Source organism: Stegastes partitus, unplaced genomic scaffold (assembly GCF_000690725.1).
Source record: "Stegastes partitus isolate 25-593 unplaced genomic scaffold, Stegastes_partitus-1.0.2 Scaffold551, whole genome shotgun sequence".
Classification (NCBI taxonomy): Eukaryota; Metazoa; Chordata; class Actinopteri; family Pomacentridae; genus Stegastes; species Stegastes partitus.
Genome location: NW_007578282.1, coordinates 67,317 through 84,363, shown reverse-complemented (window position 1 = coordinate 84,363; position 17,047 = coordinate 67,317). Strand labels below are relative to the sequence as shown.

At 41.3% G+C, this 17,047-nt stretch overlaps 2 protein-coding genes across 2 annotated transcripts; both read left to right on the top strand.

Annotated features, from left to right (window-relative positions):
* The first annotated feature begins 3,362 nt into the window (after window positions 1–3,362).
* Window positions 3,363–6,118, top strand: hoxc9a (homeobox C9a). The gene is made up of 2 exons (XM_008288285.1): window positions 3,363–4,122; window positions 5,233–6,118. The coding sequence occupies exons 1-2, from the start codon at window positions 3,579–3,581 to the stop codon at window positions 5,475–5,477; spliced, it is 789 nt and encodes a 262-aa protein (XP_008286507.1). The 5' UTR covers window positions 3,363–3,578; the 3' UTR covers window positions 5,478–6,118.
* A 3,549-nt stretch (window positions 6,119–9,667) lies between these two features.
* Window positions 9,668–13,344, top strand: hoxc8a (homeobox C8a). Its single transcript, XM_008288284.1, has 2 exons — window positions 9,668–10,330; window positions 11,690–13,344. The coding sequence occupies exons 1-2, from the start codon at window positions 9,895–9,897 to the stop codon at window positions 12,004–12,006; spliced, it is 753 nt and encodes a 250-aa protein (XP_008286506.1). The 5' UTR covers window positions 9,668–9,894; the 3' UTR covers window positions 12,007–13,344.
* Window positions 13,345–17,047: the final 3,703 nt, after the last annotated feature.

Sequence of the window (17,047 nt, the reverse complement as noted above, 5' to 3'; positions counted from 1 at the left end):
CCTTACATAATGTAATATGAGCTTGATCGGCCTGCCGAGCTTTGACATGATCATCATATGGAGGAGAAATCTGCAATCTCTCACAGTCCAGTTTACCATTCATACATTTATCAAGTATGTTTGCTACCTGCGGACAAAGTCATGATCTTAACTAAAACTGCTTTATTTAACAATATCTATATTTGCAGTTTTACTCAAAAGAGACGCACCTTTTCCAATGTCAGATGTGGTTATTGGATTAAAAGCAGGAATGCTGAGAGTATTGACGTGGATTCAAATGAATATGAGGCGTCAGCGCACTGCGGAGGTAACACAAGCTGCCGCCGAAATGTGTCTCACTGTCAGGTTTTTTTTTTTTTTCTCTTTCGTGTCCAGTTGCAGTCTGACTGCTGCTCCTGGCTGTTACAAGTTGTCTGTATCTACAACAAAAACCCACAGCATCCACATCAGTCAGCGTTACAATGCAGCTATTGGCCTGTCGTTTGCGTCATGCTGAACAAGATAGCATCAGTCTTTGGCACTGCTGTTATCATCACTGATTCATCAACCAGTAAAAGACGAATGATTTTTTTTTTTTTTTTTTTTGCTTCTGAGGCTCAGGCAGAATCCAACATAACCGCAGAGAGTCTACGGTTTGGGGCTGTCATATGTTGCATAGACCTCGGAGACAAATGTGTGATTTTTTGGACCACAGAAGCTAAAATAGAGGAGCACAGTCTCCTAAAAGCAAGTCAAACCTGCAGTTTTGTACATTCCGTCTCCGTCTAAACTTTTAACCGTGTTTCTTTACTAATTTCCTGTCTTGCTGTAGTGCATTGGCGATATTCGAGCACAAATATGTCACACAACACAAACACTTATTTTCATCTGTTTACCATCCAAATAGATTAAAGAAAACACGATATATGAAGCGATGTCACAATTCAACAAACTGTGATCGTCTCAAATCGTCTTCTTGGAACTGTGTTAAAGAAGAACAGACATAAAGGACAGAGACTGCAAAAAATAAAGGAACGACAACAACAAAGGATTATTTAACCATGTGATCTTTTTTATTATAGCACATTAAGACGGATAAACAAGTGACATGGATATTGCTAAAAATAATTTATTCACTTTTCATTAATGACACACACACGGTCTCTCTCACACAAATACATACGCACGTACACACACGTACACGTGGACACAGGCGTACACCCAAAACAGTACAAATGATCTGGCTGGATTATTGTTGACATCGATACAGGATATATAATGTGGTTCTATGACCATATGTTAAGGTAATAAATGGCCAGTGAGCGCCGTTTCTTTTGAGCTTTATTTGCAGCTGTGGAATAAACAGACAGTAAAACCCTCAACCTGCAGAAAACAACAACTTTAAAGAGAGCTGATTTAGAATATAGTAAATCTAGTAAATTGATTTACTCCTGTAAACATGTGGGAAAATATTTAACTCGGCTCAGATTCGCGCATTCATCAGCACACACCAGGACACCGTTTGGCGTTATCCGGGTTAAGGTCTGACGTCTGGCCTTTTAAATTTCATGGTTGAATCTGAACTCAGCAGCCAGGACAAGCATGGCACCTCCTAATGCATACTGATTACGTTTTGTTTTACTCCACCAAGCCCAAACATAGAGAATTACATCAGCTAATGTCCAAGCCTAAGAATTTATTTTTGACCAAAGTTGAATTTATTCTCGGATAAATAGTGACACCTTTTTAATCCTTGTAATTTGGCGATGGCAGAGGCTCGTTACTTATTATCCTACAGATGCACTGCGCTCATATGTGCCATCAGTTGGAAACTGAGATTCATTTTAATAATACTGCCTCCGTTCTCTTTGTTTAATCTGTCGTTTCTTATTTTGCGATTTATGGCAGTCAAATTTAGCCCACTTAGAGCTGATTTCTGGCACAATAAAATGTGGTTTGTTCGGCTGCACTGCTACAATTTCACTTTTGCGCGTAACAACTGTCAGCTCTACACATCCTTATTTAGATTTCTAGTCTTCAAGGTTGCAATAATTCAACTTTTCTTTTTCTTTTTTTACAATTCAACTTCTTTTGCAAACTATTATCCCACAGTAAAAGTGTTATATTCTAACATTTGAAACCTCAAACCAAGAATTACGCACAGAATCGTAAATACGCACGCAAAAATAGCGTGGAATACACCAAAAATAGATAACACTGGAGCTAAAACTTACATGCATTTAGATAACGTCTACAGCTTTCAGGATTTAATAATTCATCAGCTTTGTTATCCACCTCACCCAGTGTGCGCGAAGGCATTGCTCTTTCAATATGTATGCCTAATTGCGTTCCGTGTGACGCTGGTGGCTCCTTTGGTTACTCCTTTTTTCACCGTATATAGCATTGTGTTATTTGCTGCGTCGCTGCACCTCTGCTGAAGAGTTCAGGGTTGTTTCACAGCCCACAAACTGGCGAGCTACTCAAGTATATTGCAGGGCAAAACAGCAAACTCATGTCACTGGATACAACAGTCACATTATCCCTGTTATTAAAGCTTTCATCGAGTTAGCCCTTTAACGAACCCTTTTACTTCTGCAAGCTTTGCTCTTTGCTGTCTTCGGCCTTGTTTCATATGAATTGTTTCACATGTAGCCCAATGGTGAAGGTTTTTTTTTTTTTTTTTATGTCGAGCGAGGAACTCGGATGCAGTCTTATTAACGACACGTTTATGAACAATCAAATGGTCCTCGTTAAAATTTATTGATGGGCATAAAAACATGAACGGTCACCAGCCGAATATAGCCCGCTGTAGTGGGCTGCTTGTCAAGAATCTGAATCCCCTCCTCTCCTATCTCCGCAGATCCCATTTAGGAAATGTTTGGTTTGCCCTCGTTAAAACAGTGCAAACTTTATTATTGGTGCGTCCTGCATCCCTTATTTTGATTTTCTGTCTCCCCTCTCTCTCTCCTTCTCTCTCTCTCTCCTGTCCAGTCTACATGTATCCACTGTGAAGGCTTCTATCGCTCTGTTAGGAAATAAACAGCATTCCTGAGGAACTTATAAACCCTCCACTTTGTCAAATGTGCTGCAGGTTTGATAAAGATAAAACGAGTCAACGATTCAATAAACACTTGAATGCGGTAACACTATCCATCGCAATAGCACGGGAGCTACGGTAGATTTTGCTAGACAGAGATTGATTACACCATCAAATAGTGCCTTGGTTTCAGACGTAATGTGCGCAGGTCTGTAGTGCGACTAGAGAAAAGAGCCGCTGTTCGCACTCGAGATGCGGATTTTCTTTCTCGAGAAACGTTGTCGTTAAAGTTCCCTCTAAACGTCCGCGGAAAAAAGAGTAAAAGAGCACATTCGTTAATCCGATTTACGTGCATTGGTATCCCAGGATAAGTGGCGCATTGATCCACTGTACAATTTTTGTGGGGGTAAATATAATCACGTGTCGCAGAGGCAGCCAATCGCAGCAAGGGAAGCGTTGAGAAATAATTACCTGCCTTGATTGTTCTATGGCTAGATAAAAAAGTACACATACACTCCATATAATAATCGGATGCATGTAAAAGAGTCGGGGAGGCTTCGTCATGTCGACCACGGGTCCCATAAGTAATTATTATGTGGACTCCTTGATTAACCATGAAAACGAGGATGTCCTTGCTGCAACTCGGTTCTCGGCGCCCGGTTCGCACCCAGCCGGCCCTCGTCCGACGTCCCTAGTACCGGAGTGTGCCGACTATCCTTCCTGCAGCTTCGCACCCAAGCCACCCGTCTTCTCCACCTCCTGGGCCCCTGTACACTCTCAATCATCAGTGGTTTACCATCCATACAGTCACCAACCTCACTTAGGCACAGACTCGAGGTATATGCGGTCATGGCTGGAGCCGATATCAGGCGCCGTGCCTTTCCATGGCTATCCGGGGAACAGCAGGCACTATGGGCTGAAGCCCGACGCCTTTCAGGAGCACAGAGCCGGCGAGTGTCTCGGCTCCAGCGGACGGACCTACACGGATTATCTGTACTGCTCATCCACTGACATGCGGGACAAGACGCAGCAGAATATCCCCTCTCCCGAGTCGGAGCTCCTGGCTTCAGGGAAACATAAAGACGACAAGCCGGAGCTGGATCCGAGTAAGTTCAAGCTCCTCTACGATCTTTTTTTTTTCTTTCTTTCTTTCTTTTTTTTACGGGTGTAAATTTAAGTCTGCGTAAAACTGCTTTTGTTTAGAGGCATTTTAACGCCGTGCGTAAAGTGGGATTATGAGCGATTTCATCCATGCCTTTTCAGCTCAGCTCTGAGTCGCCTCTGCTAGGTGGAACGCTTTAGGAACTATAAAAGACAAATGCTACTAGGCTAATATTGGGGCTATAAAACCAGACGAGGGTTGTAAACATGGACTCAAACCGACAGAAAGACGTTGAATTTGAAACGATGTTGCATAATGTTAAAACACGCAAGGTGTTCCCTGTAAATCCAGCAACTGAAAACACGTGAATCAATATTCATCAGGAAAAAAAAAAGATGCCACATGGTGCATTTTTGTCACTCTATTTTGACCCCGTGCTATTAAACACGGCACATTAAACCATGTAAGGCAACTTTAAGGTATATTATTTTTATGTAGGCCCATCCTGTGAGGGAAAAGCCACATTTTGGCTCAGTTTGACCCACAGTAGTAAAATGCACAATTCGGCCACACGATAAGTGAGAAGATTATATGCATATAGCCTGCATATGTCAATTTGCTTCCCTCTTCTGGGTCCAAAATAAATTCACATGGCTCTTCCAGCCAACTTGAGGAATGTAGGGACATACTCGACGACTTTTACCACGGACCTGTAAAGGCTTGAACCACGGGCCATTTTATGGGCCAATAAAGTGAATAAGCGCATTGAGTATTTTACGACGGTGTTACTCACAAGTTAAGGGGACAAGGAAACAAATCAGTCGAGGCTTGGATAAGTGTAAGGCTTGAAAATCTGTTCCTTAAAATGTTTTCTGTCAGTTAAGCTTTAACGTTGAACACACAAACTTGTGTATGATTGTTTTCTAGTTGGGACACATTCTTATGGGACTTGCTGTAAATCCAGAGGCATATTTTCTGCAGGGTTAAACCTTAATGTGGGAGTCATTTGTCATTGTTACGGTTTTGAAAATGTCACAGTGTTTCCTCCTGTTGCTATTCTGTCTCTATTATTATTATAATGGGGTGTTTTTTTTTCTATTATTATTATTTGCAGATAACCCGGTGGCAAATTGGATACATGCCCGCTCCACGAGGAAGAAGCGGTGTCCTTACACAAAGTACCAGACTCTCGAACTGGAAAAGGAGTTTTTGTTCAATATGTACCTTACAAGAGACCGCCGATATGAGGTCGCTCGGGTGCTGAATCTGACCGAGAGGCAGGTCAAAATCTGGTTTCAGAATCGGCGAATGAAGATGAAGAAAATGAACAAAGAAAAGACCGACAGCAAAGAACAATAATGTGGACTGCAGTGAGATAAAAACAAACCATAATAACCACTAGTCACATGGACAGCACAGATGTACCAAAACTCACCAAGAGCCCCCTTCTCCTCGTCATATTTATCACTTTTTGTTGGACTTTTTATTTTTTTGTTTTAATTTTTATTAACCTTTAACTTGGAGACTGATGCTGATTATCATTTTTTCTCGTGCACATTCATGTGTCCAGCGTTTAAAAAAAAAAAGAAAAAAAAAACTTTTAAGGATATAATTACATTCTGCCTTCACTTCTAAATACTTTTCTGTTTTTTGTTTTTGTAAGAGAAATTAAAGAAACGCAGTTTGGATACGTGAAACTGTCCGAAGAAAGAGAATACTTGAATTCTTTTGAATTTCACAAAAAACAAACATAATTTATGATGTGAATGTTTTCTTTCATGTTTTATTTCCTTTGTACGTTGTTGTGCAGGTGCAGTATTTTGTACAGAAACAGAACATCTGCGATCGGACTCGTCTGTCTTGTATTTTTGTGATAGTTGTTGCTGTATTTGTGCGTCTTCTTCTTCTTCTTCTTCTTTTTTTGACTGTAGCCTACGAGTTTAATTAGAGAGTGTAGATATAGACCTCTGCAAATATAACCATAATCACAAGTGCTTGTATTCTGTGTTCATTGTGACTTTGTGGATATCATGTTTGCGATTACGCGCACTAACAGGCAACATGGCTGCACAGAGGGCCCCAAAAAACCCAGAGTATTATCCATAATCAGGGAAAGTTTTTCTCTGGCTTTGTAGAAACCACAGGAAAATTGAGTCACCAAATCACTATTGGCTAAGCTACATGTTGCAAACAGATGGAGGGTTTTTTTTTTTTTTTATATATTTAACCTCCTGCAATTCTAACCATGTTTTGGCCGCTGAGCGTGTCTCCAAGTTAGGCCTCAAATGCGCTTTGCCACTGAAAATAATGGCGAAAGCTGAAAGTTGGCAGCGTATTTAAAGCTTTCACAGAGCAACATTAGTTTAATTTTGCTTAGCATTGCTTTAAACGTGCGTCTTAATTACCCTTATTTAAGTCTCAGGCATCTACATACATTTACGCATTTTAGCAGACATGGAATAAACACACTAACAGCCGTGCGTTGGTTATTTAGGTCACAAAATCGCATTTCTTTTAAAACTTTAATTCATTCAGCGGCTTGTGTTGCAATTGTGAGGGAGCTATGACAATATAGTTTATTTAAAAATGCTTACCTAAAGTTCTTAGAAAATAAATGCACAAGTGCTCCCCAACATTTGCGCACTATTCCCAAGAATCCATTTGTTTTGAAATATGAATCACTCCTTCCAATATATATTTAAAACTTGTTCAACATCTTGCACATTTCTAATTGTATACTTTCGCCAAGGCGTTCAAAAAAAATTAAAAATCTGGGGACAAATTTTGAACAGCTGAGTTTTCAGGCGAGAAGACAATCTCCCATGTCTCGCATTTGTTTCCTGGGATAGGCCCTAAATTGCCTTTTTGTGGTGGCAAACAATACGGACAGGATGCAGTAATTTCAAAGCCCCAATCCAGTGCATTTCCGCTCCGCTCGGACAAAAAATGCCAGTTTTACAGCCCCTGTTGGAGCTCGGCTGTTTGTCTCAAATGCAGACGAACAAAGCAAACTCGACTAACTGGCTAGACGTCTGGGCTAAATTACTTTATGGTTTTAATGGACGGTGGTGGTGGACTCGTTCAAAGGAGAGTCATGCGCACTGGTCGGGGGGTTACTTTTTCCCCTGATGGGCCTGCCTCAGCCCCCCTGCACTTCATCACATGAGTGGGCCTATTAGCCTACAATTAGACGGGAAAAAGTCAATAGTTATTATGCATAAATGTGAGTGCTGCAGAGCGCTCTTATGAAAGTAGCCATGAAAGGGAACGATGCTACAAGCAACTATTTCAAACACGCAGTAAAACAAAGTAGACTGGACCCACGTGGTTATGGATTCAGGTGATGAATAGCTGCTTTAACTGTGCTTTATTTAAGGAAAAAAAAAAAAAAAAAGAAAGAGGACAGGATACATACATAAAAGGTTTGGACAAATGGGGAGAACCTACTCTGTCCACAAGGCAGTATTTTTCTGATTGGTGGATTCATTCATGCTCAGGGACTCGTCTGAACGCTAGATGACGCTGTTGGTCCACGTTTTGAGCCGGATCTCTGCGTTGAGGGGCTTTTTTTTTTTTTGAAACAGCTCTGTGGCTTGGCTGGAGAATGAAGAGTAACCTATCGATGACAAAATGACAGATATGGTCACCCACCGCATTTTGTGTAATAGGCCACAGAGCAGCTCTCCGGAATGCTGCGAGCTGCTTGTTGTTGTGTTGCGCAGAGCGTGCGCGCAAACAGGCCATGTTGATGGAGCGTTTTTCATTTTTCAGAATCGCGGTTATACTGTTTTCTAATTTTGTCACTTTTTCATTTTTTTTTTAAAAACACGACTTAACTCTTGGTGAGTTTCTGAGATAATGAGATTTTCATGAAGGGGATGCTATTTTTAATTGCTATACTTTCACTACCCAATAAATTAGTTTTTAGTGTTAATTCCGTTTTAGCAGGAGACAACAATATTTGCATTTACGCTGGATACGTGATGTATCGTCCCATTTGTATGCAGATGGGACGATATATAATTCAGTGAAATCAGTGACTGTAATTTTTTTATTTTTTTGGATTGCTTTATTTTTCATGGTTGAAAAAACGCATTTAAATACTATAGTGATAAAAAAAAAAAAACAAAGCAACAGAATCCATAATTAATGAAGAGCCAGAAATTTTTAGTAGAGACTTTATTTGCAGTTTGTAAACAACTAGCATCAGTCACACAAGATACAGCAACAGAATAAATATCAACACGTAAATAATAATAATAATAATAATAATAATAATAATAATAATAATAATAGTAATAATAATAAGAGCTACCAGCTTGTTTGTATCCTTTGTCGCTTTGCTGCTTCTCCACCAGTAGTTGAAGTCTCCAAGAAGTGATTGGCAATATGCATATTTATAGAGTGTGAAAGGTCTATAAATTCGCCCAGTGCGCCTTTCATATTTTACGATGATGTGTATAAAACGTCCGTAACCCCACAAAAACCACACTGGCATATTTGGAGAGAGAGAGACCATACAAGTATTGAGCTGGGAATTGTGCGCGCGTTGATTGCAGCTAAACATCCAATGTTAAATTTTATGAACTCCTCCACGTGGGGAGATTTACTGCTTATCCTCGTCGGTTTTACGGGGTCAGTAAGTGGCACCTAGTATTCATAGGTCGTGTTTATATTTGCGTGTGTCGGTGTTTTATAGCGCCTGGCGCAAGTGTGTCGCGTTGGCCTTCTTTTTTTTTGTTCTCCTCGATTACACTGAGGAGGATGTTTTTGCGTTAAACTTGTTATTTTACGCTCACATCCATGTCATAGCCTCAGTTTGTTTTGTGTGTGTGTGTGGTTTTTTTCTCTCTTGTTTTACAACACTTTGGTCTTCAGGAACTCCCCAAATGCAAAGCTGACCTACTAGAGCCCATGAAAGGTCAACTGTTCTCCAGAAACGCGTATAACCTTTAGGGCCTGACAGGGCAACTCATAACTAACAGCTTTATAAAGAGAGAAAATCTTCCCTGCCTTTAAACACCCTCATAACCTCCATGAGAAGACAACGAGCTCAACGATAAATCCACAGTGAAAACGCATCATGCTACACAGTCTTTATATATATAATTTTTTAAACATTTTTACAGCTCCATTGATCAGCTTGTAACAAAGGCTTTTTTTTGGGGGGGGGGGGACGATAAACATAACATTGATCATATTTACAGCCTCTTTAGATTGTTGGTTATGATTAGTGAAGCTCCTCTCAAGGTGGATATATATACGTATAGGGCCCACGTCTGACCGGTCATGGAAAGATGAAGGGGTGGGGGGGGGGGTGGTGTTGGTGGTGGTTGGAGGAGGAGGGAGGGAGGGGGCGCCTGAGGTGGGGGTGGTTGGGTGGGAAGCTTCAAAAAAAAAAAAAAAAAGGAAAAGGAAAGAAAAGAGCAGCGTCTGTGACTGTGCCGGTCGAGCAAGCCAGCTTTTTAACCTTAGCACATCCAAAAGCACCACATGCCATGAGCCGGGTTTGAGACTGCTTAAAAAAAAAAAAACCTGGGGGGCGAAGAGGAAAAAAAAAAAAAAACACCCACGACTGCGAGAGAAACCCGATGAGAGGAACGGCTCAGAGAGAGTGAGCTGCCGTAGATTGTCCAAAGGGGCAGCGTTTCTCCTAGTTCCGGTTTGTCTGCCTGTGTGCGCTGTGCGAGTTGGGACCCTAAACAAAAGGCTGCCATCATCCTAAAGGAGATATTCCGCTGCGAGAGAGAGCCCGACTGCTTGATGCTAACCAAACATGAGCTCCTATTTTGTTAACCCTCTTTTTTCTAAATACAAAGGCAGCGAGTCACTGGAGCCAACTTACTACGACTGCAGGTTTCCACAAAGCGTTGCCCGCAGCCACACGCTGGTTTACGGACCCGGAGCAGCCGCACCGGGCTTTCAGCACCCGTCCCATCATGTGCAGGACTTTTTCCACCACGGGACCACGGGGATCTCCAATCCCGGATACCAGCAAAACCCCTGCGCTTTGGCTTGCCACGGAGACGCAACGAAATTTTATGGATATGAAGCCCTTCCGAGGCAAACGCTTTATGGTACCCAGCAAGACGCAAGCCTAGCGCAATACCCAGACTGTAAATCGTCGAGCAGCTCTAACCCCGGAGAAGGACAAGGCCACTTAAATCAAAACTCCTCGCCCAGTCTTATGTTTCCTTGGATGAGACCCCACGGTCAGAATCATACAATTATTTCCTATTCTTTCTGTGTTGCTCTGTGGCGCGCGTGTTTCTCTGTGTGTGTGAACGTGTGTGTGTATGTGTGCGTCAACGTGTGTCTGCCTGTGTGTATGCGTCCGTGCATGCGTGCTAAATATGCATGTCTTTAAAAGTATAAAACAAAATAAGTCAGAGGACATGATGGGGCACATACGAGCTTGAACTGCAGGCTGATGTTAACTGTGCAGCACATGTCCATACAGGGCTGAGTGGTGTCTTTCAAAAGTGCCTTCAAAAAAGCGCCGAATTGCTGGCTCATGACACCAGCTCTTTGAAGTCAATTATCGTTCACCTAAGATATTTCACAAACTTGGAGGAGTGATGAATAAGTCACAGTTTTCAAGTATGATGGCGCCACACACACACACACACACCACAGCACAGGCAGCAGCAGCAGCAGCAGCAACATGCAAGAGTGACAGCGAGGGTTAGCCTGAAAAACACAACATTACCCCACGATTATTGAGAATCCGGGTTTTAAGGGGGGTAATCTGACCCACAGGGCCCAGTGTGGCTCACATTCATACAGGCATAATCATAAGAGCTTTGTAAGATATCAGCTCTTCCATTCATATGATCATTCTGTTCAGGCTATCAGGCTACATTAACTCCACACACAGGTGGAAGCTTCGGTTTTTATCTGCTCAGAGGGGTATATGTCATTATGCTGTCCCCATCTGTTGATGCAGTTCAGCCTCAGCTTCTTTTTTTTTTGCTTTTAATTTTCCCTTCACTGCTTATTTTCCTCTTCAGTGTGTGACTGAAAATCCCAATCAGGCTTGTACAGGCCCTGCTGCTTAGAGAAGGAAGTCACACTCTTCTAATCTAAAATAGTTTGCAGGAACTTAGCATCAATATAAGTTTAGGAAACAATTTTATTTATTTTAATTTTTTATTACAGGATTAATAATTAATCTCCAGAATATGAATCTCACTCACTCAACTCTTTGGGGTGTAAAACAAAGTTGCATCCCACAGCTCAGATCAGCCCAATGGCACACACACACAACACTGTCACTTATTATTAATAATTAGAAGCATTATCTACAGATTTGATGGACTAAAGGGTGTGTATGTCTGTGTGGTTGGAATGTGTGCAGATGTTGCTGCTAATGGAAAATCTATTTCGCCCACATCACACTTTTAAAAAGGGATTCCCCGCTCAGTAGGAGTGAATATGACTTGGAGGAAAAAAAGCTAAATTCAAAGAGAGGAAAAAGTGAACACAGAATACATGATCAGTCAACTGAATGTTTCTTTATTATTGGAGAAAGGTGGTCAGTCCAGCTAACCTCTGGCTTTATTTCATTCAAGCCCCAGGAAGACGGAATGGGAGGCAAACCTACAGTCGCTACCAAACTCTTGAACTCGAGAAGGAGTTTCTCTTCAACCCTTACCTGACGCGCAAGAGGAGGATCGAGGTGTCCCACGCCCTGAGCCTCACCGAGCGGCAGGTGAAGATTTGGTTTCAAAACAGAAGGATGAAGTGGAAAAAAGAGAACAACAAAGACAAGTTTCCGGGTCAGAGAGGAGAGGCTGAAGCCGAGGCCGAGGAAGAGGGCAACGAGGACGGTGAAGGGGAAGAGGGCGAGGAGAAAGAAGCGGAAGAGAAAGAGGAGACCAAGGAGTGATTTTATGGTCCTTTTTATGGTTATATGGCTGAAAAAAAAGAGAGAGAGAAAAAAAGAGAGGTCCCATAAACAGACGAAGAGTCACAAGGAGGCAGAGAGCGTCAACTTTATGACCACCCTTCCATTTTGTCCAAGGGGGGAACAGGAATCCCACCAATATTGCTGTCATAAATAGACAAAAAAATCTACCTTCTTCTCGATTTATCCTAACATGACGCGCATTTTGGATTTCTGTAGAAGGCTACACACGCTTGTAGCTCTTTTTTTTTTTCTTCTTTTCTCTTCCTTTCATAGAACTCTCGCCCTTGCAACAATAAAAAGAGAGGGTAAATTAAAACGCATGTTAGATGGAAAATGGCTTAGCTATTTTTTACCAATTTGCTTTTAATAATAACTGTATCAGAAGCGTAGCCAAATAAGATCAAAAACATGACCAACGCCGACCTGTGTTGTAAATAGATTATAGCCTACATTTTAAAAAAGAAAAAAACGAGAGAAAAAAAAAAGGAACACCATTTCAGAGTAGCCTTTCCGAAATTGTAAACGAAATGTAGGCCTGTAACTTAGTAGTGAGTGTTGAGACATCATCGCAGCAGTTACATTGGCTCACAGCCCATGTATAAACCACAAGTTTTATTATTCTAATTGTTACTGTTACTGTTTTACTCGTTTTCATGTGAATGGCCTAGACAAAGATAGCCATTAGCTCCTCAGACATCTTTTTCTAGGATTACCAGGGAAATGCAATCGTTTGAAATCCTTTGATGCTACCTAAACCTGGGGAAATTGCAATAGAGATTTCTGATTATAGAGATTTCATATGGTTTTAATTTTAAAAGTGTTCTATATCGACCTTATATTATTAAGTTATGTATGTAGCATTTACCCAATATACAATATACACTTGTTGAAGACAATTTGTGAGTCTTGGGAAGACAATTAGCTCAAAGCCAAGCAAACAATTTTGAGATTGTACCACGGCACTACCTAAACTCAGAGCTTTGCCTTTGCAGAATTTATATTCCACACTTGTGGCATCGCTCTGACTTGATCGCAAGCTATTTTCCCCAACAACTAAAACTGCCTATAACGCACATTTACTGTGTATGATAATACCTGCTACAATTACAACGATTTTAAAGTAAGGGAATTTTTATTTTAATGTGCTGGTGATATAGCGTAGTTGTTTTGCACTGAATATAATCTTTATGTACGTCTTGTTATATATTGATGTTAACAATATGCTCGTTTCCTGGTGTTTCTCCTGTGAAAGACGGAATTGTGTGTCCCCGCCATTGTTGATGTAAAATCACAAATAAACAAGATGGCTCACAATCATTTCTGCTTTTTTTTATTGATACTACAGCCTCGGTTATTGGAAACATTTCCCCTCCCCTCACACACATAAAGAAAAAAAACAACAACAAGGCGCAGACATAAGTGAAGTGAAAATATGTAGCCTCGAACACATTGTGCTGGTGCGCTCTTGCCACTGTATTTCTTTTCACCTTCCTCTCTCTCTCTCTTTATTTAACAAGTTGCATTTTCAGATGTAACACTCAGAGCTCAATATGACCCCCAAGTTCTCATCCCGGAGCACTTACAGAAGTCATTTGCTGCAAATAATCAAAACAATTCAGCGAGGAAATGGCTTAATATGCAACAATGCTGGTGTTTTGATGAGGCTTTGATTTTCGTCCCATATGCGCTCAATACATTTACTGGCGGGGCGGCAGGAGAAGGAGGGGAGAGAAGGCGCAAGGATATTGAATAATCTCTTGACTGAAGTTAACCCAATTTAAACTTTTCCAACTTATTCGATTAGACAAAAAACGCCAGGCACGCGTTTGCAGATGTATTTCCTTTACCTTTTAAGGAAAAGCTGCGAATCCCATTCACAGCATGCGTCCTCTCCAAAGCCTTAGTCGTATTTGATTCATCCTCTTAATAAGAAACTTCCTCTCTTCAGGGAGGAACGCGAAGCTTTTCTTAATGAATCTCGGGATGAATGATGGCTGTTTGAGATGAGATGAACAAACATCTCGCGCGTTATGTTAATAATCAGACTAAGTAATGGCAAAGCTTGAGGGAGGCTTTATCCTGTCCACACAACGCAAGGTGTTGTGTGAAACTTAGTGTCCAGACAGAACCTCCGGAACGCATCAGAGCGTTGAAATCAAAGCGAATGGGAGGCCAAGTGCAGGTAACACCTTGTGTCTCATCTTCTTCGGACCAGCTGCGTAAAATCTGAGTAACACCGAAGTAGCACAAACCCTGCAATGTGTCTTCAGAAGTGCATCCATGTAGGTCGCTTCAAGTGAAATACTAGCACTCATTCGATTATAACAGTCTGAAAGAAATCTGATTCATCTTTTCCAGAATGTGCATTTCGACCTTATCTTCCTCCTGCTCGGAATTTCACCGAAATGGAACAAAACAGACGATTTATTTAGTCATTATTTAACGACTTTAATTGTTGTAATATTAGAACTGCTTTGAACATGTTTGGTAATAACGCAATATAGCAGCAGCAGCAGTGGCTCTGTAGTAATTTCAGTGTCGGGCAGCTAAATAATTCAAAGCTCTTGGTGCGTCTACAGCCTGTCTGCTTTTTATCCGCTCACTTATAACTGTTTTAATGAACTCAAGTGATTCCTTCGATGTGTATATGAGAGACTTTACCTTGGAGACTGTTCGAAGATGTGACTGTTAGGAGACTGTTATTCCATTCGTAAATATAGTTTGCTTTCTAGATTTTGATTTCATTCAAGATTTATTTTATTTTTTTAATTTGAAAGAAATTGAGGCAGTAAGGCCTTGCAAAATTGAGGTAAAGCAGCCTATTCTTTGGTAACAGAAAAAATAAGAACGAACTTGCGTTATTTTCTCCAGTTGATTGTTGTTGTTTTTGTTGTTGCTGTATTTACATTGTTCAGTGAAATGAATTTAAATGCAAGAAATACCAGGAAAATATGCATTGTTCTACATGGTGCAGTCTAACGAATAAAAGCGAAATCACAGTGTTTCAGGCTTTTGGGTGAATTTTACGCATAAAAAAACGCGGCTTGAACTGCAATTTTTTATTTTTCTTTATTTTTTTTAATTCAATATTTTTCCTTAGTTTCAACTGAGACCACAAAGAGAGACAGGATCCAAACTTGCACGTCTCTATTTTTATGGCTTTCCAGCCTCCATAGTGTTTTATTTTTTCCTGAATGAAGCAATGTTGCCTCAAAGCGCAGCCTTTTCATTCTGGGTGTTTATTTCTCAATTCGGGTGCGTGTAGCCTTTAGAAAATTCCGGATGTGTCCCCAAGTCACAGCTATGCTGCACCCCCGGATTGTCCCTTTGTATGTGTGTGTGTGTGTGTGTACTTTTACCAGAGGGTTGACATTACCAATAAAGTTTAGTGTACCTGCTGTAAACTTTATTGGCGGTGTAAAGACGCGGCTCAGATGGGCCTGCATCTTTTGTCTCCGTGCGCCGCGGCTCAGTGTGGAGATCACGGCCTGCAAGGACAGGATGCCCCGCTCATCCAAGTATGTAACACACATTTTGTTTGATTATTTGTGTGTAGAAATTAGATTTTATTGGTCACTCGGGCTGCATGTGGCAGGTTTCTTTGAAAGAAAGGCGCTAGCTTTTCCTCTAGTGGGATTTACGAGATAAAAACCCCGCGCGTTGGGTCTCAAATTAAATGATTTGTCCTCAGTTGTTCTCTTCATCTAGAAGCCTCTTACTCGTAATTTTTTTTCCACACGTATAAATATATATATCAAAACGGTGTATTTTATGAAGGTGAAGAAATCCTGTTATAAACCCAGTGAGCCTCTTATGTTCTCATTGTTTGTAAGACGGAAAATTTACGTGCGTATTTTCCAAATGCGTCATATTCCCTTTTTGTTTCTGTGTGTTACTAAAAGCTGTCGTTGGAAGTTTGCACCAAATTTACAGTGTATGTATGATGCTCGTTATGTGGTTTGCAGCTCACGTGGTGTGTGTCTTGTCTGTAGGCTCAAACTCCACCTTACCTGGTTTTCAAGTGCATAAAACTATCATTTGTAGCCAATTAGTTAAATTCAGCGTGTTTTTATTATTATTGTTATTGCACCTGAAGCTTGTAGTTGATGCTGGATGTGTGGAGCAGCCAAACCTGACATCTGCTGACTGTCATGTGAGACAGAGGCCATAATATGGAAGTATAGTTTAGCCTAATTGAGGCTTAATTAGACGTCTCTCTCCACTTCTCTCAGTCTATCTCCCCTCCCTCTGTTTCTCACTCACACGCTCTTATTTCCCTCTTCTTTTTTTTCCCCCGTTGGCTTTTGTGGGGTACATCATGGCACGCTGCTTGTCCACCAGGGGAACTGTCATATTTTGACGCATGTCTGATTTGTGACATATTAGGAATTTGAGCTTTTGCGCTTAATATTGTGTGGCCGTTTTTTTTTAGTTTAGTGCAATCGGGGGGAGAAAAAAAAAGAAGGAAAAGATGGGTGCAAACATTCCTGGTTGTTAAAGGGAGAAATTTACAGCTGAGTAATAAAAGTTTACGACTGAATCCTCCCTGCGATTGGCTGCAGCGAGCCACGTGGCACACGCTCTATGAACATGAACTTTATGCTGTTGTCTATTCTCTGGTCCTTCCCTTGTATCAGCAGCAGACTCTGCTGGGGCGTAGAAACGTCTTTTATTTTCTTTACTCTGATATATGAAAAAAAAAAAGAAAATGCTGCACGCTCATTTTTTTTGCCACTGTGATATTCACTCGATCTCCGACTTCCTGACAGAGGGATCTTCGGGACAGTCGCCGCCTCTACCAGCCGCTGCCTGCGTTTATTCCCCCCACCGGAGGCAATAAAACCGCGACTGGGAAGGCAAAAGGAGCGAGCAAGCCTGCTAGAAAAGACTTTCTCCGGCAAACAGACACCCTGAGCTCCTTATCGCCGGAATGTGAGGACAAACCAGCACGGGAGATGTGCGCTGTGTTGATATTTCCCTCTCGCCATCGGTGACCCCCCCACCAACCACCACCACCACC

Excerpts from the sequence above, each read along its gene's own strand:
- hoxc9a (XM_008288285.1), top strand. The coding sequence starts at position 3,579 with ATGTCGACCACGGGTCCCATAAGTAATTATTATGTGGACTCCTTGATT. Across the intron at positions 4,123-5,232 it reads CAAGCCGGAGCTGGATCCGA|ATAACCCGGTGGCAAATTGG; the intron begins GTAAGTTCAAGC and ends TATTATTTGCAG.
- hoxc8a (XM_008288284.1), top strand. The coding sequence starts at position 9,895 with ATGAGCTCCTATTTTGTTAACCCTCTTTTTTCTAAATACAAAGGCAGC. Across the intron at positions 10,331-11,689 it reads TCCTTGGATGAGACCCCACG|CCCCAGGAAGACGGAATGGG; the intron begins GTCAGAATCATA and ends ATTTCATTCAAG.